The sequence below is a fragment of the Pristis pectinata genome, chromosome 37 (assembly GCF_009764475.1).
Source record: "Pristis pectinata isolate sPriPec2 chromosome 37, sPriPec2.1.pri, whole genome shotgun sequence".
Lineage (NCBI taxonomy): Eukaryota > Metazoa > Chordata > Chondrichthyes > Rhinopristiformes > Pristidae > Pristis > Pristis pectinata.
The window spans coordinates 11165009-11188534 of record NC_067440.1 but is presented as its reverse complement, the minus strand read 5'-3'; the positions used below and the strand labels follow the sequence as shown (position 1 = coordinate 11188534).

At 50.3% G+C, this 23526-nt stretch overlaps 2 protein-coding genes across 4 annotated transcripts in view; one reads left to right on the top strand and one right to left on the bottom strand.

The window, feature by feature from the left end:
• Positions 1 to 22845, top strand: part of LOC127586635 (uncharacterized) — a 30436-nt gene extending 7591 nt beyond the window's left edge. The window contains exons 4-9 of the mRNA XM_052044749.1: positions 709 to 831; positions 2691 to 2812; positions 4907 to 5065; positions 10547 to 10702; positions 21874 to 22084; positions 22570 to 22845. Coding sequence (XP_051900709.1) covers positions 709 to 831; positions 2691 to 2812; positions 4907 to 5065; positions 10547 to 10702; positions 21874 to 22084; positions 22570 to 22845 — 1047 coding nt within the window. The remainder of the gene's footprint in view (positions 1 to 708; positions 832 to 2690; positions 2813 to 4906; positions 5066 to 10546; positions 10703 to 21873; positions 22085 to 22569) is intronic.
• Positions 16207 to 22775, bottom strand: mblac1 (metallo-beta-lactamase domain containing 1). 3 transcript variants are annotated; one of them, XM_052044552.1, is made up of 2 exons: positions 22688 to 22775; positions 16207 to 18649 (listed from the first exon to the last, which is right to left on the bottom strand). In XM_052044552.1, the coding sequence occupies exon 2, from the start codon at positions 18584 to 18586 to the stop codon at positions 17918 to 17920; it is 669 nt and encodes a 222-aa protein (XP_051900512.1). In that variant the 5' UTR covers positions 18587 to 18649; positions 22688 to 22775; the 3' UTR covers positions 16207 to 17917. The 3 variants fall into 3 exon arrangements, with proteins under 3 accessions (XP_051900512.1, XP_051900514.1, XP_051900513.1); XM_052044554.1 differs by lacking the exon at positions 22688 to 22775 and adding an exon at positions 20536 to 20609; XM_052044553.1 differs by lacking the exon at positions 22688 to 22775 and adding an exon at positions 19923 to 19999.
• Positions 22846 to 23526: the final 681 nt, after the last annotated feature.

Below are 23526 nucleotides of genomic sequence, written 5' to 3'. Positions count from 1 at the left end.
GAAAGTTGTGCGGGTATATTCACGCGCGCGCGTGTGTGTGTGTGTGTGTGTGTGTGTGTGTGTGTGTGTGTGTGTGTGTGTGTGTGTGTGTGTGTGTGTGTGAGAGACTAAAAGTGTAGAAGCTGTCAGTGTGGTGAAGCTTTAACCATAGAACCACAGAACAATACAGCACAATACAGGCCCTTCGGCCCACCATGTTGTGCCGACCTTCAAACCACCCCTAAGACTATCTAACCCCTTCCTCCCACATATCCCCCTATCTTAAATTCCTCCATATGCTTATCTAACATTCTCTTGAACTTGACCAACATATCAGTCTCCACCACCACCCCAGGCAGTGCATTCCATGCACCAACCACTCTCTGGGTGAAAAACTTCCCTCTGACATCTCCCTTGAACTTCCCACCCATTACCTTAAAGCCATGCCTTCTTGTATTGAGCATTGGTGCCCTGGGAAAGAGGTGCTGGCTGTCCACTCTATCTATTCCTCTTAATATTTTGTACACCTCTATCATGTCTCCCCTCATCCTCCTTCTCTCCAAAGAGTAAAGCCCTAGCTCCCTTAGTCTCTCCTCATAATCCATACTCTCTAAACCAGGCAGCATCCTGGTAAATCTCCTCTGCACCCTGTATCCATGCTGTATTGCTTTATATAGGAAAGTTACTGACTGCAGTGCACCTCTGACCACCTCGTGCTGCTGTTTGCAGGGCACCAGTGAGACAATGACGACCCTGAAGAATCTGGTCAACAAAGGGGTTAAGGTGGAGCTGGGGATCCCGTTCGAGATGTGGGATGAGCCCTCGGCCGAGGTCACGGACTTGAAAAAACAGGTGAAAGGTGGAATGGTGGTTTATCGCACTTCCTTCCCCAGGTGAAAGCACTGACGCTGTGCAGCTGTTGGTGATCTGTCTTCACAGTGACCGTTTACAGGAAGTGGTGTCTTGTCTGACTACAGGCAGCATCACTCTCCCCTACCTACATCTACGCACTCTCCAGAGATGCTGAGGAGTGGACCACCTTGGCCAATCATCCTCCTGATTGGATCTGACGTTAACAGAATAATGGAATAAAATGGAGGCCATTTGGCCCTTCATGCTTGTGCCAGCTCTTTCGAAAGTCCTCCTTTCCCCATATTCCTGTGATTTTTTTTCTGCTTTCAGTTTTTTATCTAATTCCCACGTGAAGACTCCTGTTGAATCCATTTGCATCAACCTGTTGGGCAAGCATTCCAAATCAGAACCACACATTCCTGAAAGAGATTTCCCCCACATCATTTTGGTTCTTTTCCCAACCATCCCCACCTCGGACCCTCTGCTATTGAAACTCAGCCATTGGAAACATTTTGGTACAGTGCAGCTTTATAAAACTCTGGGTATGCCACATTTGGAATATTGTGTTCAATTCTGGTCTTAGAGGAAGGACGTGGAGGCTTTGGAGAGGGTGCAGAAGAGGTTCACCAGGATGCTGCCTAGGTTACAGGACATGTGCTCTGAAGAGAGGCTGGGCAAACGGGTTGTTTTCTTTGGAGTGGCAGAGGTTGAGGGGAGACCTGATAGGGGTTTATAAAATTATGAGAGGCATAGATAGAGTAGACAGTCAGAATCCTTTTTTACTCAGGGTTGAAATGTCTAATAATAGAGGGCATGCATTTAAGGTGAGGGGGGTAGGTTCAAAGGAGATGTGTGGGGCAAGTTTTTTTTTACACAGAGAGTGGTGGGTGCCTGGAACGTGCTGCCAGGGGTGGTGGTGGAGGCAGATACGATAGAGGCGTTTAAGAGTGTAGCAGTTAGCGTAACGCTATTACAGCGCCAGTGGCCCGTAATGACACTGTGTGTAAGGAGTTTGTACGTTCTCCCTGTGTCTGCGTGGGTTTCCTTCGGGTGCTCTGGTTTCCTCCCATATTCCAAAGACGTACGGGTTAGGAAGTAGTGGGCATGCTATGTTGGCACAGGAATCGCGGCGACACTTGCAGGCTGCCCCCAGAACACTCTACGCAAAAGATGTATTTCACTGTGTGTTTCGATGTACGTGTGACCAATAAAGATATATCATCGTATCATATATGTACATGTGCAGAGAATGGAGGGATACGGACATTGTGTAGGCAGATGGGATTAGTTTAGTTAGGTGTCTAACAACTAGTTTAATTAGTTCAGCACAACATCGTGGGCTGAAAGGCCTGTTCCTGTGCTGTACTGTTCTATGTTGTGGGTACTGCTAGCTTCAGAGCAACAGAATCTAGTATCAATTGATAAGTTGCAAAGTGGCAGCTGCAATTTTGAAGCAAACAGTGCGACAGAGTCCAAAATCCAGGCCAAAATGTTTCCGTTCTGTTCCTGCCACCAATTCTCCCCCCATTCCTATAAACTCCCCCCCAGATTCTACCCTTCACCCACACAATTTACAGCAGCCAATTGATCCACTGACCCCACATGTCGTTGGGATGTGGGAGGAAACCGGAGCACCCGGGGGAAACCCACATAGTCACAGGGAGAACGTGCAAACTCTACGCACATACAGCTCCGGAGGTCGGGATCGAACCTGGGTCTCTGGCGCTGTGAGGCAGCGGCTCTACCCGCTGTGCTGCATTCTCCTGTGTTGTAGGGAAACATAAAGTGGTCCAAAACTCTGGCTGCTAATCCAGTGAATTAATTAGCGTGCACACCTGATGTCATCGTATTCCTTCCAGTGTGAGAACATGTTGGAACGGTATGAGGATGTTGTGGAGGACTGGTACTTTCACCATCAGGACCTCGAGCTGGAGAAGTTTCTGTGTGTGGCCCATGTGCTGACAAAGGACGATCAAGGTCAGTGTGCTGAACTCTAACCAGCTGCTTCAGTAGCAGAATAATCAAAATGATTATCACACATGGATTGCCATTACTTTATTTCAAGAATAGTTATCAGTTAAAACATTTTTTAAAAAGCTGCAGATGCTGGAAATCTAAACATAAAATGCTGGAAACACTCAGCAGGTCAGCCAAGAAACAGCTTGCATTTTAATTCAAAGGATCTTCGACCTTAAATATTAGCTCTGTTTCACTGCCCATAGATGAAGCCTGACCAGCATTTTCTGCTTTCATTGTAGTTATCAGTTATACTAGTTCACTAAACTCTGAACACATCCCTCAGAGCATGAGCTATCAGGGGAGGTTGGACAAACTTGGGTTGTTTTCTCTGGAGCACTGGAGGCTGAGGGGAGACCTGATAGGGGTTTATAAAATTATGAGGCATAGACAGTCTTTTTCTCAGGGTGGAAATGTCAAATACAAGAGGGCATAGCTTTAAGATGAGAGGGGAAGGCTTAAAGAGATTTACGAGGCCAGTTTTTTTTTACATGGAGTGGTAGGTACCTGTGAGGGGAGGGGGTAAGGCAGATACAATAGCAATGGTTTAAGAGGCATTTAGACAGACACGTGGACAGGCAGGGGAATGGAGGGATATAGAACACATGCAGGCAGATGGCAATCGTGGTCAGTACAGACAGTGGTGTCTGTTCCTGTGCTGTACTGTTCTCTGTTCTATCCCAAATCTAACAGTAAATAGAAACACAAAATCTGAAATTAAACAGGAACTGTTGTTGAAATTCTGGGGAATGGTCATCGACCTGAAACGTTCGCTGTGTTTCCGTCTCTGCAGCTGCTGAGATCCCTATTGGCCAAACGTGTTATTTCAGTAATTGTTACATCGTAGAGTTCAAGTTATGTTGGTCTGGCATCTCCAGGAGCATGGAGACACCATCGGCAGCTTCCTCTCCCACTCGCACACCATCAGTTTGGAGATGTATCACCAGTTCTTCATTGTTGCTGGGTCTAAGTCCCGGAACTCCCTCCCCACCAGCACCGTGGGAGCACCTTCCCCAGAAGGACTGCAGCGGTTCAAGAAGGCAGCTCACCCCCACCTTCTCAAGCCGCAGTTAGGGATGGGCATGAAATGCTGAGCATGAAATGAATAATATTAGGTAAACATTAATCTCTGGAACATGGGAGCAAGTGTAAAATAAGGTGGGATTAGTATAAGTCAAACTCAAGTTTACTGTCATCTGCACAAGTCCATATGTGCACAGGTGCAATGAAAAACTTACTTGCAGCAGCATCACAGGCACAGAGCATCAGATAAGCAGCATTCACAAGAAAACATAAATTATAGAACATAGAACACCACAGCACAGTACAAGCCCTTCAGCCCACAATGTTGTGCCGACATTTTATCCTACTCTAAGATCTATCAACGCTTTCCCTCCCACATAGCCCCCTATTTTTCTATCATTCATGTGTCTATCTAAGAGTCTCTTCAATGTCCCTTGTGTTCTTTCTTTCTTAAATATACAAGAAAGAACACAATTATAACAAAAAAACAAAGTCCATTGTTGTGCGAAGTGGTCACAGTGTTGCTATACTGAGGTAGTGATGAGGGTTGTGCCGGTTGGTTCAAGAACCGAATGGTTGAAGGGAAGTAGCTGTTCTTGAACCTGGTGGTGTGGGACTTCAGGCTACTGTACCTCCTGCCCGATGGGAGCTGTGAGAAGATGGCACGGCCCGGATGGTGGGGATCTTTGACGATGGATGTTGCCTTCTTGAGGCAGCGCCTCCTGTAGATACTCCCGATGGTGGGGAGGGATTAGTGTAAATGAGCGAAGATAGTCACTGTGGACTCGATGGGCAGAAGGGCCTGTTTCCATGTTGTGTTACTCTGATGAACAAGGATCAACGATCGTTCTGGCCATAAAATTGTGCCTTTGCTTTAGTTTGGTAGGAAGGGCATCTGTACATGCTATAAAACAAGTGCACGTTTGAGTGGGTGGGACAGCTGGAGGGGGGAGGTCACACTCCAGAAGTCCACCCGAGTAAATTTTGGCAAGACGGACCCTTGACCATTAACTGCCCCCTTCGCCTCTGCTTCCAGACTGCCTCGTGGAAGGTGTGGAAAGGCCGAAAGGGCGACGTGGCCACCAGCACAGGGAAGGAAAGGAGAGGCGGCGAGGCCGGCAGAGGGCGAGGCGGAGAGCGAAGAGGCAGCGGGCAGGGAGCCGTGCTTCACGATGCTTCAGAACTCTGAGCCGAGGTGTGTGGGGAACCGGGGGGCAGTTCACGGTGCTGGAGGCCTGTACCCAACCTGGAACAGTGGTGGTTTAGCGCTGCCCATCACAGCCCTGTTTCGTCCTTCCGATTCACACCCACCCAACGGTCAGGACACGTACAAGTTGTGCGCCGCCTCGAATCCTGACGCTCCTGTTGTCCCGAGTCTCCACACCATCACGGCTCTCTTTCCCTGTTGGTACGGTTTGTGCCAGAACTCTTTTGGAAATGATTTGTTTTTAAACCTTTGTAAGTGACTCTGCAAGATAAGCTCCAACACGCCACGAAGCAGTCGCTCCCCCAACGTTTCCCCGGGGCCCTTGCAAAGCTACCAACAAGCAGGCGATACTTTAGTGATTGCCCCGTGTGTCCAAACACAGCCTAATACATCGATCACCTTTTATTAATCTCCCTGCTTTTATTTCCCTGCTCCTAGCACCCACAGTGGCTGAGGTGACCTACACAACATTAAACATGTACTGTCTGACTTGGTTCCCCCTGAGTTAAACAGATTTCTCCAGACCACAAGACTCAGCGTCAGAATTACCTGCTCTCCTTTGCCCCACAAACCATGCGAGGCTGTTTCTCATCAGCAGCCAGCTCTTTCAGGTCAAGCTCCTCACGAAACTAACAAATCCATCGACTTCCAGTTTAATCCAGTGAGCTTCATTGCCTTGAGATGCTGCCAGTAGTCTATTTTCTCAAGCTGCTGAATTAACAACCGCCCTTTACGTAATAAAATGCATCCCCGGTGGCTTCAGAAAGCACCTCCTCGTGTCGTTTCTCTCGGGTTATCCCTGGTTAACAGCGCTGCTCTGATGCTGGTCGCCAGCCCATGCCCTGATCCCGGGTTGCATTGTGAGCATTGCCTTTCATCTCAGGAGCTTCCCACTTAGAACATAGAACACTACAGCACAATACAGGCCCTTCAGCCCACAATGTTGTGCCGACCTTTAAACCCAGCCTAAGGCTATCTAACCCCCTTCCTCCCACATATCCCTCTATTTTAAATTCCTCCATGTGCTTATCTAGCAATCTCTTGAATTTGAGCAATGTACCTGCCTCCACCACCACCCCAGGCAGCGCATTCCATGCCCCAACCACTCTCTGGGTAAAAAACCTTCCTCTGCTATCTCCCTTGAACTTCCCACCCATTATTTTAAAACCATGCCCTCTTGTATTGAGCATTGGTGCCCAGGGAAAGAGGCGCTGGCTGTCCACTCTACCTATTCCTCTTAATATTTTGTACACCTCTATCATGTCTCCTCCTATCCTCCGGGAACCCGTCCTGTATTTTTTTATGAACATACAAAAGTTTATTGATTAAAAGCACTACAAAATGACATCCAGTGTTAAAACTACAGCAACTGACACAAGAAAGAAAAACTACGCAGATTCTAACTACGTAACTACAGCAGAGAACGTTAAATAAACCACCGCAAAACGCACTACTTCGGTTAAGAATCTCGTTCACACCGTCCACTACACACACGATCCCCTGGGGGGCCCACCCATTATGGAATTCACCCAGGGTGCCCGTGGATACCGCGTGCTCCCTCCCCAAGGACACCCACGCGCAGACATAAGCCCGGAAGAGGGCGGGCAGGCGGACCGGCCGGAACCCTCGGCCGCCTGCACCCGTGGATGGCCAGCTTGGCCAGGCCCAGGAGAAGGCCCACCAAGAGATCCCCCAAACGACCCGGGGAACCCGTCCTGGTGCAGGCAGCGGAGCGCCTAGACCCCCTTGGGGATAGTAGAGGAGAATCTTCTGCCCCTGAAAGATAATGCTGCATTACAGAGTGACATCAAAGGCATAGGTTTTAATCGGAACTTGAAATCATTCAGAGGAGGAGCCCAAACCTTCGGTGGGTTTTGATCATCCACAGTTTGCTCTTGCAGAGCCTGCAGCTGCGATTGGTATTGGTTTATTATTGTCATGTGTACTGAGGTACAGTCAAAAGCTTTTGTTCTGCATGCCATCCAGACAGATGAGGTAGTAACAAGGAAAAGAGAATGCAGAATATAGTGTTATGGTTACAGAGAAAGTGCAGTGCAGGCAGACAAATAAAATGAAGGGGCCACAGTGAGGTAAATTGGGAGATCGAGAGTTGATCTTTAGTGTATGAGAGGTCGGTTCAGGAGACTGATAACGGCGGAGTAGAAGCTGTCCCTGAGCCTGGTGGTGGTTGTGTGGCAGCTCTCCTGTCCAGGGCATGGCTCCAGAGGTGAGAGCACAGCTGCCTGGCTGGCATTCTGAGCGAGGGATCTGCCTGGCTATCTCTCCCATCGGACTTCAAATCAGGTCCTATCACCCTCCAGAGGCAGGCATAAAGGATGCTATGACCACTGCTTCAAAGAAGAGCGGGATGTCTTGCTCCTGCTCCTGAAATTGGGTTTCACGACCAGGACACTTTCTCGAACCTACCCCTGAACCGTGACCCCCACCAAGGACCACAGGACATGATCTTCCTGCACCATCACTGACCCCATCACTTCGGGAGATCTCCCCGCCCCCCCCCCCCCCCCCCCCCCCCCCCCCCCCCCCCACAGCTACCAACATGATAGTCCCACAACCTAGGACTGCCCGCTTCTATCTCCTTCCCAAAATCCACAAGATGGACTGTCCTGGCAGACCTATTGTTTCCAGATGCTCGTGCCCCACAGAGCTCGTATCCTCGTATCTAGACACTATCCTGCCCCCCTCGGTCCAATCCCTTCGCACCTATATCTGTGACACATCACACGCTCTCCAACTCTTCCATAGTTTTAAGTTCCCCGACACGCACAACCCCATCTTCGCCATGGACGTCCAGTCCCTGTATACATCCATTCCCCAACACGATGGCCTCACTGCCCTCCGCTTCTTTCTTGACCAGAGACAGAACCAGTCCCCTTCCACTTACACTCTCCTCCGCCTGGCTGAACTTCTCCTCACCCTAAGCAACTTCACTTTCAATTCCTCTCACTTTCTACAGACCAAGGGTGTAGCTATGGGCACTCGCATGGGCCCCAGCTATGCCTGCCTCTTCATTGGCTACATTGAACAGTCTCTGTTCCAAGCCTACTCCGGCCCCATTCCTCAACTCTTTCTCCGCTATATCGACAACTGCATTGGTGCCACCTCTTGCACCCGTGCAGAACTCAACAGTTTCATAAATTTCGCCACAAATTTTCACCCTGCTCTCCAATTCACTTGGACTGTCTCTGACGCCTCTCTCTCCTTCCTTGATCTTTCCGTCTCCATCTCAGGAGATTCCTTATCCACTGACATCTTCTACAAACCCACTGACACCCACAGCTACCTCGATTACAGCTCCTCCCAGCCTGTCTCTTGCAAGGACGCGATCCCTTTTTCTCAATTTCTCTGCCTCCGCCGCATCTGCTCCCACGAGGAGTCCTTCCGCTCCAGGACATCTGAGATGTCCAACTTCTAACCGTGGTCGAGAGAGCTCGCACCCGCATCTCTGCCATTTCCCGCACGTCCGCTCTCACCCCCACCCCTCCCAGACCCAACAGGGATAGGGTCCCCCTTGTCCTCACATTTCATCCCACCAGCCTATGTATCCAACACGTCATTCTCTGCCCGCCATCTCCAACAGGACCCCACCACCAAATATATCTTCCCCTCCCCATCCCTTTCTGCCTTTCACAGGGACCGCTCTCTCTGCAACTCCCTAGTTCACTCCACCAGCTCCCCTACCCCCAACCCCGGGAACTTTCCACTGCCCTCGCCATAGGTGCAACACCTGCCCCTGCACCACCTCCATCCAAAGACCCAAACAGTCCTTTCAGGTGAGACAGAGATTCACCTGTACCTCCCTTAATATCGACTGCATTCGGTGCTCCAAGTGTGGCCTCCTCTACATTGGTGAGACCAAACGCAGAGTAGGTGACCGTTTCGCAGAACACCTGCGCTCTGTCTGTTACCACGATCTGCATCTCCCCGTTGCCGGTCACTTCAACTCCCCCTCCCACACTATCACAGATATGTCAGTCCTCGGCCTCCTCCACTGCCGGGAGAATTCCAAACGCAAACTGGAGGAACAGCACCTCATTTTCCATCTTGGAACCTTGCAGCCTAACGGCATGAACATTGAATTCTCCCACTTTGTAACCCCCCTGCCCAGTCTCCCCCCCCCCCCCCAACAACCATGCCTTTTCTTCCCTTTCCTAGCCTCTCTTTTTTCTAAGCCCTTTTTTCTCTCCTTACCTTTGACCCCTGCCCCGGTGGATCTGCTCTCCCCTCCTCCCCCGCACCTACCCATCACTATCTCTTACCTGCATCTACCTATCACCACCCTGTGCCCACCCCGCCTCCCCTCTTTTGTCCACCCATCACTGCTCTGCTTTTCCCTCCTATATATCGGGTTTCCCCTTTTCCTATCTTCAGTCCTGAAGAAGGGTCCCGACCCGAAACGTTGACCGCCTGCTTTTCTCCACGGATGCTGCCGGGCCTGCTGGGTTCCTCCAGCATCATTGTGTTTTTCATCAAGAGCAGGGATGTCCCCAGTTCAGTACTTAGTCCTCGCTGCTTTTCACTGAGGTACAGTGCATTTGTTGGTGGGAACACACATTGGCTGTTGCAGTGAGTACATTTCCCAAGTGCTGAGAGCTACGGTGAGAGGGAAAGGACAGGTGCTGTAGATGTGTACATCTCCCTTCCAGCTCATTTTTGGAGCAGCAAACTGTTGACTCCTGAGCAAGCTCTTGACTTGCAGCTCCCTGCCTTTAGGTGGTGCCTTAAACACAGCCAAGTCCTCGCACAGGAACAGTTCTCACGCCCCGTGCCACGTGCAGACATAGTGGGGAGCGGCTGGGAGAGAGGTGTGAGGAGAGGGAGAGCGAGCAGCGTCCTGGCAGTGTTGCCTGACCCCAAAACGAAATCAAGCTGTCGTTGAGTGTTAAAGGAGTGCCAATTCGGATCTACCTCCTTGACCTCTGAGCGGTTTCCAGCACTCCATAGCTCAGTGGGTGTATGAAACACCACAAGTAGGTCACTTGGCACCTCAAGCATGTCCCACCATCCAATATGATCATACACTGGCCTCAACTCCTCTTCCGTGCTAGATCCCTATACCTCTCAATTTTTTCCCCCCCAAAAATTATCTATCTCTACCTTTAACTACTTGGAATAAAATCCAGTTGGTTGTCATTACCCGCCTCCCGCGAGTTGGTGCTTTTGTTAAGAAGTGCTGTTTACATCTCTCTTGGCCCCTCCTTGTCTGACGGTTTGTCGTGGGGGTTCTGTGTGGTCACTGAAGAGGCGTCATTGGAGCAGGTGCATTCTCTTAACACAGGTACTCGACCCACGTCCCTGCATGTGCTACTTTTCATTAATGTTTTCTTCCCAGATTTCCATTTGGCACAGGAATTTTATATCGCATCCATTTCCAGTGTTCAATATTTATGCTTCAAGTACGAGAAAAAAATAAATGGTTACTTTTTAGAATAAACTGTGTCTTGTCAGTACTTCAGATATCAGTGTGAGGTATCCGAACGAGCTGGTTATTACTGAGATGCAAGAGACTGCAGATACTGGAGGAACTCAGCGGATCGGGCAGCATCTGTGGAGGGAGATGGACAGTCGACGTCTCGGGTCGAGACCCTTCATCTGGACTGACAGGTAGAGGGGAGGTAGCCGGTATAAAGAGGTGAGGGGTAGGGGTGGAGCAAGAGCTGGCAGGTGATGGGTGGATCCAGGTTTAGTGGGTGGGGGGGGTTTATAGGCAGATGTTTATTATGAGCATCTGGCATGGATGAAGGGTCTCAAAATGTTGACTGTCCATTTCTCTCCACAGATGCTGCCTGACCCCCTGAGTTCCTCCAGCCTCTTGCGTGTTGCTCCAAATTCCAGCATCTGTAGCCTCTCTTGTGTCTCCAGGTGTTTATTCCGTTGCGTCTGTGCCAACCTCTGCAGCTGCTTGGTGAACCTCTGATCATCCAGAGGTTAGTTTAACTTGGCATCATGGTCGGCACAGACAACGTGGGCTGAAGGGCTGTAATGTTCCATCCGATTATTCCAAAATCCAGATAATTCGCGTCTGGCTCGCTCATTAGTCGGGAATGAGAGCAGGAGGCCCAGAGCGTAAGCAGTGTGGGGCGGCCTGGGCCTGGGTATTGGCATTAGTATTGGTTTATTATTGTCACTTGTACCGAGGTACAGTGAAAAACGTGTCTTGCACACCAATCGTACAGGTCAATTCATTACACAGTGCAGTTACATTGAGTTAGTACAGAGTGCATTGAGGTAGTACAGGTAAAAACAATAACAGTACAAAGTGTCACAGCTATAGAGAAAGTGCAGTGCAATAAGGTGCAAGGTCACAACGAGGTAGATCGCGAGGTCAGAGTCCATCTCATCGTATAAGGGAACCGTTCAATAGTCTTAGCACAGTGGGGTAGAAGCTGTCCATAAGTCTGGCGGTACGTGCCCTCAGGCACCTGTATCTTCTACCCGATGGAAGAGGAGAGAAGAGAGAATGTCCCGGATGGGTGGGGTCTTTGATTATTCTGGCTGCTTCACCAAGACAGCGAGAGGTAAAGACAGAGTCCAAGGGGGGGGGGGGGGGGGGGGGAGGCTGGTGTCCGTGATGCGCTGGGCTGTGTCCACAACTCTCTGCAGTTTCTTGCGGTCCTGGCCAGAGCAGTTGCCGTACCAAGCCGTGATGCATCCAGATAGGATGCTTTCTATGGTGCATCTGGTTGAGGTTCCAATCACTGGCAAAGGTGGCGTTTGGCACGCTGGCCTTCATCAGTCAGGGCACTGAGTATAGAAGTTGGGAGGTCACGGTGCGGTTCTGCAAGACACCGGTGAGGCTGCACTTGGAATATTGCGTACAGTTTTGGTCACCCTGCCATAGGATAAATGTTATTAAACCGGAAAGAGCGTGGAAAAGATTTTCCAGGATATTGCCTGGACTTGGGAGCCTGAGTTACAAGGAGAGGTTGCGTAGACCAGGACTTTATACCATGGAATGTAGGAGATTATGAGGGTGACCCTGACAGAGGTATATGATCATGAGGGGTATAGACAGGGTGAAAGTGCATAGTCTTTTTCCTGGGGGGGGGGGTGCTTAAAAACAAGAGGGCATAGATTTGAGATCAGAGGCGAGAGATTTAAAAGGGACATCAGGGGCAGCTTCTTCACGCAAAGGGTGGTGCGTATTTGGAAATGAGCTGCCAGAAATAGTGGTTGAGGTGGGCACATTAGCAACGTTTAAAAGCCATCGAGATAAGTCCATGGATAGGAGAGGTTTAGAGGGCTATGGGCCAAACGCAGGCAGATGGGACTAGCTTGCCGGGCAATACGTGTTTTGCATGTGTTTGACTCTTAATCCTGGTAATTTGGGAATGCACCCTTGGTTTGTGACCTTGTAATTGAATTCTTGGGAATCCCATCTCATTCTGCACCGCACTCCCTCAAGGCCAGTATTGTAGAGTCAAACATCCCACTAACAGGCCCTTCAGCCCACTGAGTCCATGCTAACCATCGAGCACCCATTTACACTGATCCCATTTTATTCCCCATTCCCATCAAGAGTCCCATTGGATCGAAGGGCCTGTTTCCGTGCTGTATGACTGTATGATCACGTGAATGCACTCAAGTCTTTTTCCCATGGTTAGGGAATCAAGAACTAGAGGGCATAGCTTTGTGAGAGGGGAAAGATTTAATAGGAACTTGAGGGGCAACCTCTTTACACAGAGGGTGGTGTGTATATGGAACGAGCTGCCAGAGGAAGTGGGTGAGGCAGGTACATTAACAACATTTAAAAGACACTTGGACAGGTCCATGGAAATAAAAGTCCAATAATCTGGGAAATCTGCCAAGCCTGCCCCACCAAAGTCCCGAGGATGCTGGATTATTGGACTTTTATTGGTACTATCCACACGCTGTAAAATCATCAGATATAGGAGAAGAATTAGGCCATTGGGCCCATCAAGTCTGTTCTGCCATTCCATCATGTCTAATTTTTTTGTCAACCCCATTCTCCCGCCTTCTCCCTGTAACCCTCAACTCCCTCACTAATCAAGAACCGATCAATCTCTGCCTCAAATACACCCAATGACTTGGCCTCCACAGCCCTCTGTGGCAACAAATTCCACAGATCCACCATCCTCTGGCTGAAGAAATTCCTCCTCATCTCAGTTCTAATGGAATGTCCCTTTATCCTGAAGTTGTGCCCTCGGATCCTGGACTCTCCCACTGATGGAAACAGCACGTCTGCTCTATTCCAGGCCTTTCAGTATCCAGGAGGTTTTGACAAGATTCCCCCCCACCCTTCTGAACTCCATCGAGTACAGGACAAGAGACATCAAGCATTCCTCATACATTAACCCTTTCATTTCAGGATTATTCTTGTGAACCTCCTCTGGACCCTCTCCAATGCCAGCACATCTTTTCTTAGATACGGGTTCCAAAACTGCTTACAATACTCCAAATACAGTGTGCCCATCGCCTTATACAGCCTCATGCCTCCATATTGCTTAAAATCTTTCAAATATCAAATTTGAAGTTGAAACCTTTTTAACATACACAGGCGATTGATAATTAGACCAGTCCAACTTTGACCTTCATCTGTATGAGGAGGTTTTCCTAACCATGCCTGGCTCCAATATGTAGACAGAGAGACTGCAGCTGCTGGAATCTGGAGCAACACACAAGACACTGGAGGAACTCAGCAGGTCGAGCAGCATCTATAGGGGGAAATGGACAGTCGATGTTTCAGGTCAAGACCCTTCACCTGGATGCCAATACGTAGACCCTGCCCCAACCAGCAAAAAAGAAAATGTCATCTGCTCTCTCTGTTTCCCTCAGTCTGCGATTAAATTTCCTTAAACTGGGCCCTCATGTGACTCCTGCCTTATTACACCTGTTTGACTCTTAAAGAGTCCTGGTAATTTGGGAATGCATCCTTGGTTTGTGACCTTGCAATTGAATTCTTGGGAATCCCATCTCATTCTGCACCGCACTCCCTCAAGGCCAGTATTGTAGAGTCAAACATCCCACTAACAGGCCCTTCAGCCCACTGAGTCCATGCTAACCATCGAGCACCCATTTACACTGATCCCATTTTATTCCCCATTCCAATCAACTCCCCCCTTGCCCCCCCGGATTCTACCCCCCATACACAGAGGGGGCAATTTAGAAACATAGAAAACCTACAGCACAATACAGGCCCTTCAGCCAACAAAGCTGTGCGGAACATGTCCCTTCCTTAGAAATTACTAGGCTTACCTATAGCCCTCTATTTTTCTAAGCTCCATGTACCTATCCAACAGTCTCTTGAAAGACCCTATCTTATCCGCCTCCACCACCGTTGCCGGCAGCCCCTTCCACACACTCACCACTGAGTAAAAAACTTACCCCTGACATCTCTTCTGTACCTACTCCCCAGCACCTTAAACCTGTGTCCACTTGTGGCAACCATTTCAGCCCTGGGAAAAAGCCTCTGACTATGCACACGATCAATGCCTCTTATCATCTTATACACCTCTATCAGGTCCCCCCTCATCCTCCGTCGCTCCAAGGAGAAAAGGCCGAGTTCCCTCAACCTGTTTTACAGCAGGCAGTTAACCCACTGACCCGCAGGGAGAAAGTACAAACTACACACGCACACACAGAGCTGGAAGTTGGTATCGAACCGGGGTCTCTGGAGCTGTGAGGCAACCACTCTACCCGCTGTGCCAGATGCAGGGTGAACGTTTCCATGAGTGTAACCAGAGGCTGTCAGTACAAGGAATCCAACAGGGCACGCTGAAGATGTGGAAGCACTCCCGCACAGAGTGGCTGAGGTGAACAGTACTGACGAATTTAAGAGGAGGCTGGACAATTGTGTGAGGGATACACTGATGGGGGTAGGTGAGAGAATACAGGAGTCTCGAGTGCAGCGTAAGCACCACCATGCACCAGTTGGGCCAAATGGCCTTCTTGTGTGCTGAGGAGAGTGATGGAGCCACACAGTGCAGAAAGACCCTTCAGCCCATCACGTCCATTCTGTCAAGTACCCATCCACACCAATCCCTTGGTTTGTAGCCTTCTCTACCTTGGCAGTTCAAGTGTTTTGAGAGCCCCCGTCTCCACCACCCATCAGGCAGTGCGTTCCAGATTCCAACCACCCCCCTGGGTGAAATTTCCCCAATTTCCCAATCTTTCAAACTTTACCAAATTCATTTTTAAATACCCCCAATGATCCATCCTCCACAACCCTCCAAGGTTGGGAATTCCAGAGTTCCTATGCACCTTAGTTTTAAATGACGGCTTCCTTCTCATCCCCTCGTCATTATGTCCCCCCATTCAAGTCTCTCCCACAAGTGGAGACAACTCAATATCTGTCTTCCACGACCCCCTGGAATCTTAGGTGTATCAATTAGATCGCCCCTTGATCTTCAAAACAACAAAGAACACAGGTCTAACTTTGTTAGCTGTTTGTGATGGGACAACCCACTCACCCCAGCCTGGTGGCTCATTTGCTTTAAGGTTGTAAATGAACGATAAAGTGTAGCGGTCAGCGTAACGCTATTACAGCGCCAGCGACCCAGATTCAATTCCGGCTGCCGTCCGTAAGGAGTTTGTACATTCTTCCCGTGTCTGTGTGGGTTTCCTCCGGGTGTTCTGGTTTCCTCCCACATTCCAAAGACGTACGGGTTAGGAAGTTGTGGGCATGCTATGTTGGCGCCGGAAACATGGCGACATTTGCGGGCTGCCCCCAGAACACTCTACGCAAAAGATGCATTTCACTGTGTGTTTCGATGTACGTGTGACTAATAAAGATATCTTATAAGTGATGACCTAGTAATGTTAAAGCACAGAAACAGGCCCTTCTGCCCAACATATCTGTGCCGCCCTTGGAGCTACACTAATCCCATTTACCCGCGTTGGATCCATAACCAATTCATCCAGAGGCAGCCCCTGAGGGCTCCGTTCCTGAGAATTGTCTGTTTCTCCATCAGTCAGTCTGTCTGTTTTCTATACCTATCCAAATTGTGTCCCTCTGCAGACACTTGCTATCACTCCTTCATTTCATCTAACACTGCCCGTAATTAAACTAATGAAGTATATACTGTATTCAGTTATTAATGAGTACCATGAAATATTTTATTATTATTAGCTTGAAAAGGTTTTAAAAATGTATGGGAGAATTTGCATAATGTCAGGTAACCTGGGGGGGCCCCTAGACACTTCTTAAAAGTTGTGAGAGTCTCCACCTCTTCATGCAGAATTCCAACCACCCTCTGGGTGAAAAATTCCCAGTCAGAACCCCCAAAGTATCAGGAGTAACACGACATCATGAAAATGTTGACTCGATATATTCTGTGCTAAGCACTTTTGAATTTATTTTAATAAATAAAGTACATCCAGGTCCTCCCCAGGTTACGGCAGGGTCCTGCTCCCGTGAACTGCCCGTAACCCGGACTGTTCGCAAGTCAGAAATGCAGCCGCGAACCGAGTCCCGCAGCAGCCGGCAACTCCGTCCCGCCGGTCTCCCAAACACTCGTTTGTAAGTATGGGCTGTATATAAGGCGGGCGTTTGTAAGCTTGGGGAGGAACTGTGTATTGGGCTGAAAGCAGGCAACTGGGACTAGCAGGGAGGATGCAGTGGTCAGCAGGACCCAGTTGGGCCGAAGGGCCTGTTTCCGCACTGTATTACCCTATGAAATTTAGAAAAAAGTTTCTAATCCCACCACGACAGCTGTGAACTTAAATTCAGGGAATGAGCTCGAGTTGGATACGTGTGTCCTGGTCACTGGAGGTAAGGCTGTGACGTTGGAGAGGATTCAGAGAAGATTCACTGGAATGATTCCAGGAATGAGAGGGTTAACGTATGAGGAACGTTTGACGGCTCTTGGGCTGTATTCCCCGGAGTTCAGAAGAATGAGGGGAGACCTCATAGAAACATTTCGAATGTTAAAAGGCCCGGACAGAGTAGATGTGGCGAAGTTGTTTCCCATGGTAGGGGAGTCTAGTACAAGAGGGCACGACTTCAGGATTGAAGGGCACCCATTCAGAACGGAGATGCGGGGAAATTTCTTTAGCCAGAGAGTGGTGAATCTGTGGAATTTGTTGCCACGGGCAGCTGTGGAGGCAAAGTCATTGGGTGTATTTGAGGCAGAGATTGATAGGTATCTGAGTAGCCAGGGGCATCAGAGGTTATGGTGAGAAGGCGGGGGAGTGGGGCTAAATGGGAGAATGACAGAGCAGATTCGATGGGCTGAATGGCCGACTTCTGCTCCTTTCTCTTACGGTCTTATGGTCTTCTTCTCTGTGGATTGTCACCTTGTCGTGGTGGAGAAGCTTGTGTGGTTCTGAGATCCCAAGAGCGATGCCGTCTGGAGCTCTGCTCCTGGTGTCACCCATGGCGGTAAGGTCGATGGTGAGGTCCCTGACAAAGAACAATCCAACCAAGACCTCAACGGTGGAACAGGCGGACGAAGTTACTTCGAACTCAATGGCTGTGAAGGCGGATGAAGGCTCCCACAAATCCATCAGCTCCAATCGTCGTGGTTTCCATGCCATTGGAATCAGTTGGTTGATCTGTGAAGCATCGTGTGCTTTTTGTAGTGCGACATCAGGTACACGTTAAACAAATACACGCACAGGCGTTTTCACTCTGTGGGCTAAAGCCCGATCTGCCATCTGGAACTACCTGTCCTGAATGCGGAAGAATTTTCAGAGCCAAGATTGGACTCATAAGCCACTTGAGAGCCCATAAATAGATCTACGGAGCGGAGACCATCATCCTCAACCTCGAGGGATAGCCACGACGATGTCTTATGGTCTTACTCTGCCTTTGCTGCTTCTCCTGGATCCCCCGTTACCTACAGAGGGGTGGCTCAGCACCTAAACACAGGTGTCAGTGGCCGGGACGCTTTCTTTTGTTACCCTGAAGGGTGGCCCATGACCGGGAATGATGACATCGGCCAGAGTCCGCACCCTGTCCCTGTGTCGCGCCTGTAGCTCGGGGTTCTCGCTGAGCTCCCGCCAGCTCTGCTCGTCGTCCTCCCTCTCGAACAGGTCCCCCGCCACCACCACTGTCCCCAGGCAAGTGCCTCGCACCAGGAGGCTGACGTCACTGCCGCAGTGTCCCGGGGTGGCGAAAACCTCCAGCCAGTCGTCGATCCTGTAGGGCAGCCCGGAGCGGAAGTCGTGGCTCAGGTAGGCGTCCCGGCGGCAGATGTCGAACGACACGATGAAGGTGGCCTCCGGGAACAGGCCGAGGTTGCCCACGTGATCCGAGTGGCCGTGGGTGCAGACCACGTACGAGACGTCCCCGGGTCCGAGCCCATGCGATTCCAGGGTCCTCAGTATCACCCCGCCGTCCCATGGGTTCCCCGTGTCCACCAGGACTACCTGCGGCCCTTTCACCAGGGTTATCGAACCATCCGCTCTTGTGTTGCCCTCCTCATCTGTGTAGGCGTACCCCTCCTTGATCACAAAGACGGAATACGGACTGCCTGGTATGGCAAGCAAGCAGGGAGGCTCCATCTGAGCGTCGAATGCCCCACTCATGGTTCGATGGTTCCTGCGAACTTAACTCTCCGACCTCGACCTGGCAATAGCCCTGTTCCCATCCTGTAAGTAAAGGAAGATGCATTTAAACTCCAGCACCGTCGGGACATTGGTTTCCTGAACTGGCAGGTTTTGCAGACTGGTATAGAGAGTATGGATTATGAGGAGAGACTAAGGGAGCTAGGGCTTTATTCTTTGGAGAGGAGGAGGATGAGAGGAGACGTGATGGAGGTGTACAAAATATTAAGAGGAATAGATACAGCCAGCACCTCTTTCCCGGGGCACCAATGCTCAATACAAGAGGGCATGGCTTTAAAGTAATGGGTGGGAAGTTCAAGGGAGATATCAGAGGAAGGTTTTTTACCCGGAGAGTGGTTGGGGCATGGAATGTGCTGCCTGGGGCGGTGGTAGAGGCAGGTACATCGGTCAAATTCAAGAGATTACTAGATAAGCATATGGAGGAATTTAAAATAGAGGGATATGTGGGAGGAAGGGGTTAGATAGCCTTAGGCGAGGTTTAAAGGTCGGCACAACATTGTGGGCCGAAGGGCCTGTATTGTGCTGTAATGTTCTATGGTTCTATCGGCGTTGCAGGTAGACGGTGAAGAAGGTGCTTGCCACGCTGGCCTTCATCGGTCAGGGCACTGAGTATAGAAGTTGGGTATGTTATATAAGTTATGGTAACAGTTTATTATTGTCATATGTACTGAGGTACAGTGAAAATCTATAACGGGATAAAAGCTGTCCTTGGAACCTGGTGGTATGTCCTTTCTGGCTTTTGTACCTTCTGGCCCATGGGGGGAGAAGAGAGAATGTCCGGGGTGAGTGGGGTCATTGATCACATTGCAGTTGTACAAGATGTTGGTGAGGCCACACTTGGGAGTATTGTGTACAGTTTTGGTCATCCTATTGTAGGAAAGAAGCCATCAAGCTGGAAAGGGTGCAGAAAAGATTTACAAGGATGTTGCCCAGACTCGAGGGAGGGCTTGAGCAGGCTTGGACTTTATTCATTGGAGCGTGGGAGACTGAGGGGTGATCTTAAAGGGGTGTACGAAATCATGAGGGGCATAGAGAGGGTGAATGGTTACGGTCTTTCTCCCCAGGGAAAGGGAATCAAAAACTAGAGGGCATAGGTTTAAGCTGAGAGGGGAGACATTTAATGGGAACATGAGGGGTAACTTTTTCACCCAGAGGGTGGTGGGTATGTGGAACGAGCTGCCAGAGGAAGTGGTTGAGACAGGTACATAACAACATTTAAAAGACACTTGGAGAGGTACACGGATAGGAAAGGTTTAGAGGGATATGGGCCACACATAGACAAGTGGGACCAGCTTACATGGGAATCTTGGTCGGCATGGACCAGTTGGGCTGAAGGGCCTGTTTCCGTGCTGTATGACTGTTGGACGTTATTCCTATTAATACCCAAACACACTTTCACTTTACACGTTACACACCAATATCATGAATTTTCCAGTGAACCTGATGAGTTTAAAGGGAGCGGGAAATATACTAGCACTCCAGATCCCAGCTCTGGCTGCACATCTGGACCCCTGGATTAACAAGTGAGCCAGATGTTGAACCATCAGGATTTCCAAACAATTGGGATGCCAGATTATCAGAGTTTTAAATCTTCCATTCAAAGTCAAAGTCAAATTGATTGTCATCTGGACAAGTCCATGTGTGCACAGCTGCAATGAAAAACTTACTTGCAGCAGCATCACAGGCACAGAGCATCAGATAAGCAGTATTCACAAGAAAAAACATAAATTGAACACAATTTTTATACGTAAGCACACAATTGGAACAAGAGAGCACACAATCAGAATAACAGAAAACAAAGTCGTTTTTAGCGCAAAGTGCTCCCAGTGCTGCTGTACTGAGGCAGTGATTAGGGTTGTGCCGGTTGGTTCAAGAACCAAATGGTTGAAGGGAAGTAGCTGTTCCTGAACCTGGTGGTGTGGGACTTCAGGCTTCTGTACCTCCTGCCCGATGGGAGCTGCGAGAAGATGGCACAGCCCGGATGGTGGGGATCTTTGATGATGGGTGTTGCCTTCTTGAGGCAGCGCCTCCTGTAGATACTCCCGATGGTGGGGAGGGATGTGCCCGTGATGTATTGGGCTGAGTCCACTACTCTCTGCAGCTTCTTGCGTTCCTGACAATAATAAACGAATCCAAGCATGTTGCTGATGTAGGGCTTCTGGTAAGAAGGGCAGACACGGTAGTGTAGTGGTTAGCGTACCGCTAATGAGCCAGGTTCAATTCTGGCCACTGTCTGTACGTTCTCCCCGTGTCTGCGTGGGTTTCCCCCGGGTGCTCCGGTTTCCTCCCACATTCCAAAGGCACACGGGTTAGGAGGTTGTGGGCATGTTATGTAGGCGCCGGAAGCGTGGCAACACTTACGGGCTGCCCCCAGGACACTCTACGCAAAAGATGCATTTCACTGTGTGTTTTGATGTACAGGTGACTGATAAAGATCTTAGATGAGATCCCTACGTCCATACTTGGAGAGGTGATGAGAGTCCGTTCACAAGCAACCCACCCACCAAGGGGCTCATGGGAATCAAACAAACTACAGATGCTGGAAGTCTGAAATAAAATCAGAAAATGCTGGAAACCCTCAGCAAGTCAGGCAGCATCTGCGGAGGGGGAAACAGTCAACATTTCCGGTCTGATGTCCAAGAAACTTATATAAATCTGCCATTTGAAGACTCAATGGTCCAAATGGCCTTCTCTTTACTGTTCTATGCCTCTACTCAAGAAAGGTCCAAGACCTGAAATGTAAAACTTAGAGTCACACAGAGAGATGCAGGACAGAAAAAGGCCCTTCAGCCCATCAAGTCCATGCCAACCACCAAGCAGCCATTTACTCTGAACCTAGATTAATCCCATTCTATTCTCCCCACATTCTCGTCAACTCCCTCCAGATTCCGCCCCTCACCCACGCACTAGGGTTAATTAACCCACCGACCCCACATGTCGTTGGGATGTGGGAGGAAATTGGAGCACCCGGGGGGGGGGGGAACGTGCAAACTCCACACACACACACACAGCGCCGGAGGTTGGGAACGAACCCAGGTCTCTGGAGCCCTGAGGCAGTGGCTCTACCCACTGCACCAACCTGCACCCTACATTATGTACGTTCTTTTCCTTAAGGGAATTTTTGACGTGTCAGGAGTTAATTTAATTTTGAAGAGCATCTCACTGGGACTTCTGTGACCCCTCCACCTTCTGAGATGGGAGCACCACCTGTCGAGCCACACTCAACAACTCCGTTCCTCTCTCCACAGACGCTGCCTGACCTGCTGGGTGTCTCCGGCATTGGCTGAGGCTGCCTCGGGCTCAAGGACTTCACTTCTACCCCCATCGTTCACAGCTGCAAGACGTCCTGAGACCCCCTCCCGGCCCACGAGAGAGCTTCCAAAGCCTGGTCACCTCAGGGGTGTGGGAAACCGCACAGCAAGATCCCAGAAATGGTCAAGGCCTGGTCACCTCAGGGGTGTGGGAAACAGCACAGCGAGATCCCAGAAACGGTCCAAGCCTGGTCACCTCAGGGGTGTGGGGCGGTGCTGCACAGCAAGATCCCAGAAGCGGTCGAAGGCTGGTCACCTCTGAGGTGTGGGGGGGGGGGGGGCGCACAGCAAGATCCCAGAAACGGTCCAAGCCTGGTCACCTCTGAGGTGTGGGGGGCCGCACAGCAAGATCCCAGAAACGGTCCAAGCCTGGTCACCCCTGAGGTGTTGGGGGAGGGGGGGGCGCACAGCAAGATCCCAGAAACGGTCCAAACTTGGTCAAGAGACGCGCGGGAAACTGCACAGCAAGATCCCAGAAACGTTCGAGAACATCTGCTTTTTTTTTTGCAGCTGTTCAGTGAGAGGGAGAGAGAGAGGGAGGAGGGAAGGGAGAGAGAAAAGGGGGAAGGAAAGGAAGGAGAAGGTGCAAAGAGAGGGGCTGCACCGGGCCCGGGGCCGCCCCTCCCTCGCTAGGCCGCAGCCTCGGCCTCGGGTCGGTTCCGAAGCCGGGTGGGCCCACACCGCCCCCAATACGTTCTCCCTGCTCCCTCCGCCCCTAATTCCGCGGCCCGGACACGAACCGGCGACTCACCGCTGCCGCAGCTGCTGGTCGCCCGCCCGCCCGCCTCTCCGTCCCGGCGAACCCCTGCGAATGAACCAATAGATCAATCCACCCGCCCCCCCCGACTAATGACTGGTGTTCGGCGCCCGCCCGCCCGCCTCTCCGTCCCGGCGAACCCCTGCGAATGAACCAATAGATCAATCCACCCCCCCTGACTAATGACTGGTGTTCGTCGCCCACCCGCCCGCCTCTCCGTCCCGGCGAACCCCTGCGAATGAACCAATAGATCAATCCACCCCCCCTGACTAATGACTGGTGTTCGGCGCCCGCCCGCCCGCCTCTCCGTCCCGGCGAACCCCTGCGAATGAACCAATAGATCAATCCACCCGCCCCCCCCCCTGACTAATGACTGGTGTTCGGCGCCCGCCCGCCCGCAGCGTCATTCAGGGTAGGTCACTGGCAAAACGAGTCAGAGGGATTTGATGGGGTATGCCTGAGAAAGGGAATGGGTCATTACACAGTGCATTGAGGTAGTGCAAGGTAAAGCAATAACAGAATGCAGAATAAAGTGTTACAGAGAAAGTGCAGTGCAGGTACAATGTACGTATAATTTATATTCTGTGTGTGGTCTGTACCTAGGTGCCTGTGATGCTGCTGCAAGCAAGTTTTTCATTGTACCTGTACCTCACTGTACTTGTGCACATGACAATAAACTCGACTCATGTAGGTATTAGGTCATGCCACTGCACCTTTCCTGAGAGAATATAAACTCAAAGTGTTTTCCATCTTCCGGGACGCTCCGTCGCTATGCCACTTTACGCAAGTTTGGACGAAGTATTCTTATGTGTCAGAGCATACATCACCTTTTC

Coding starts and splice junctions, on each gene's coding strand:
- mblac1 (XM_052044552.1), bottom strand. CDS start 18,586: ATGAGTGGGGCATTCGACGCTCAGATGGAGCCTCCCTGCTTGCTTGCC.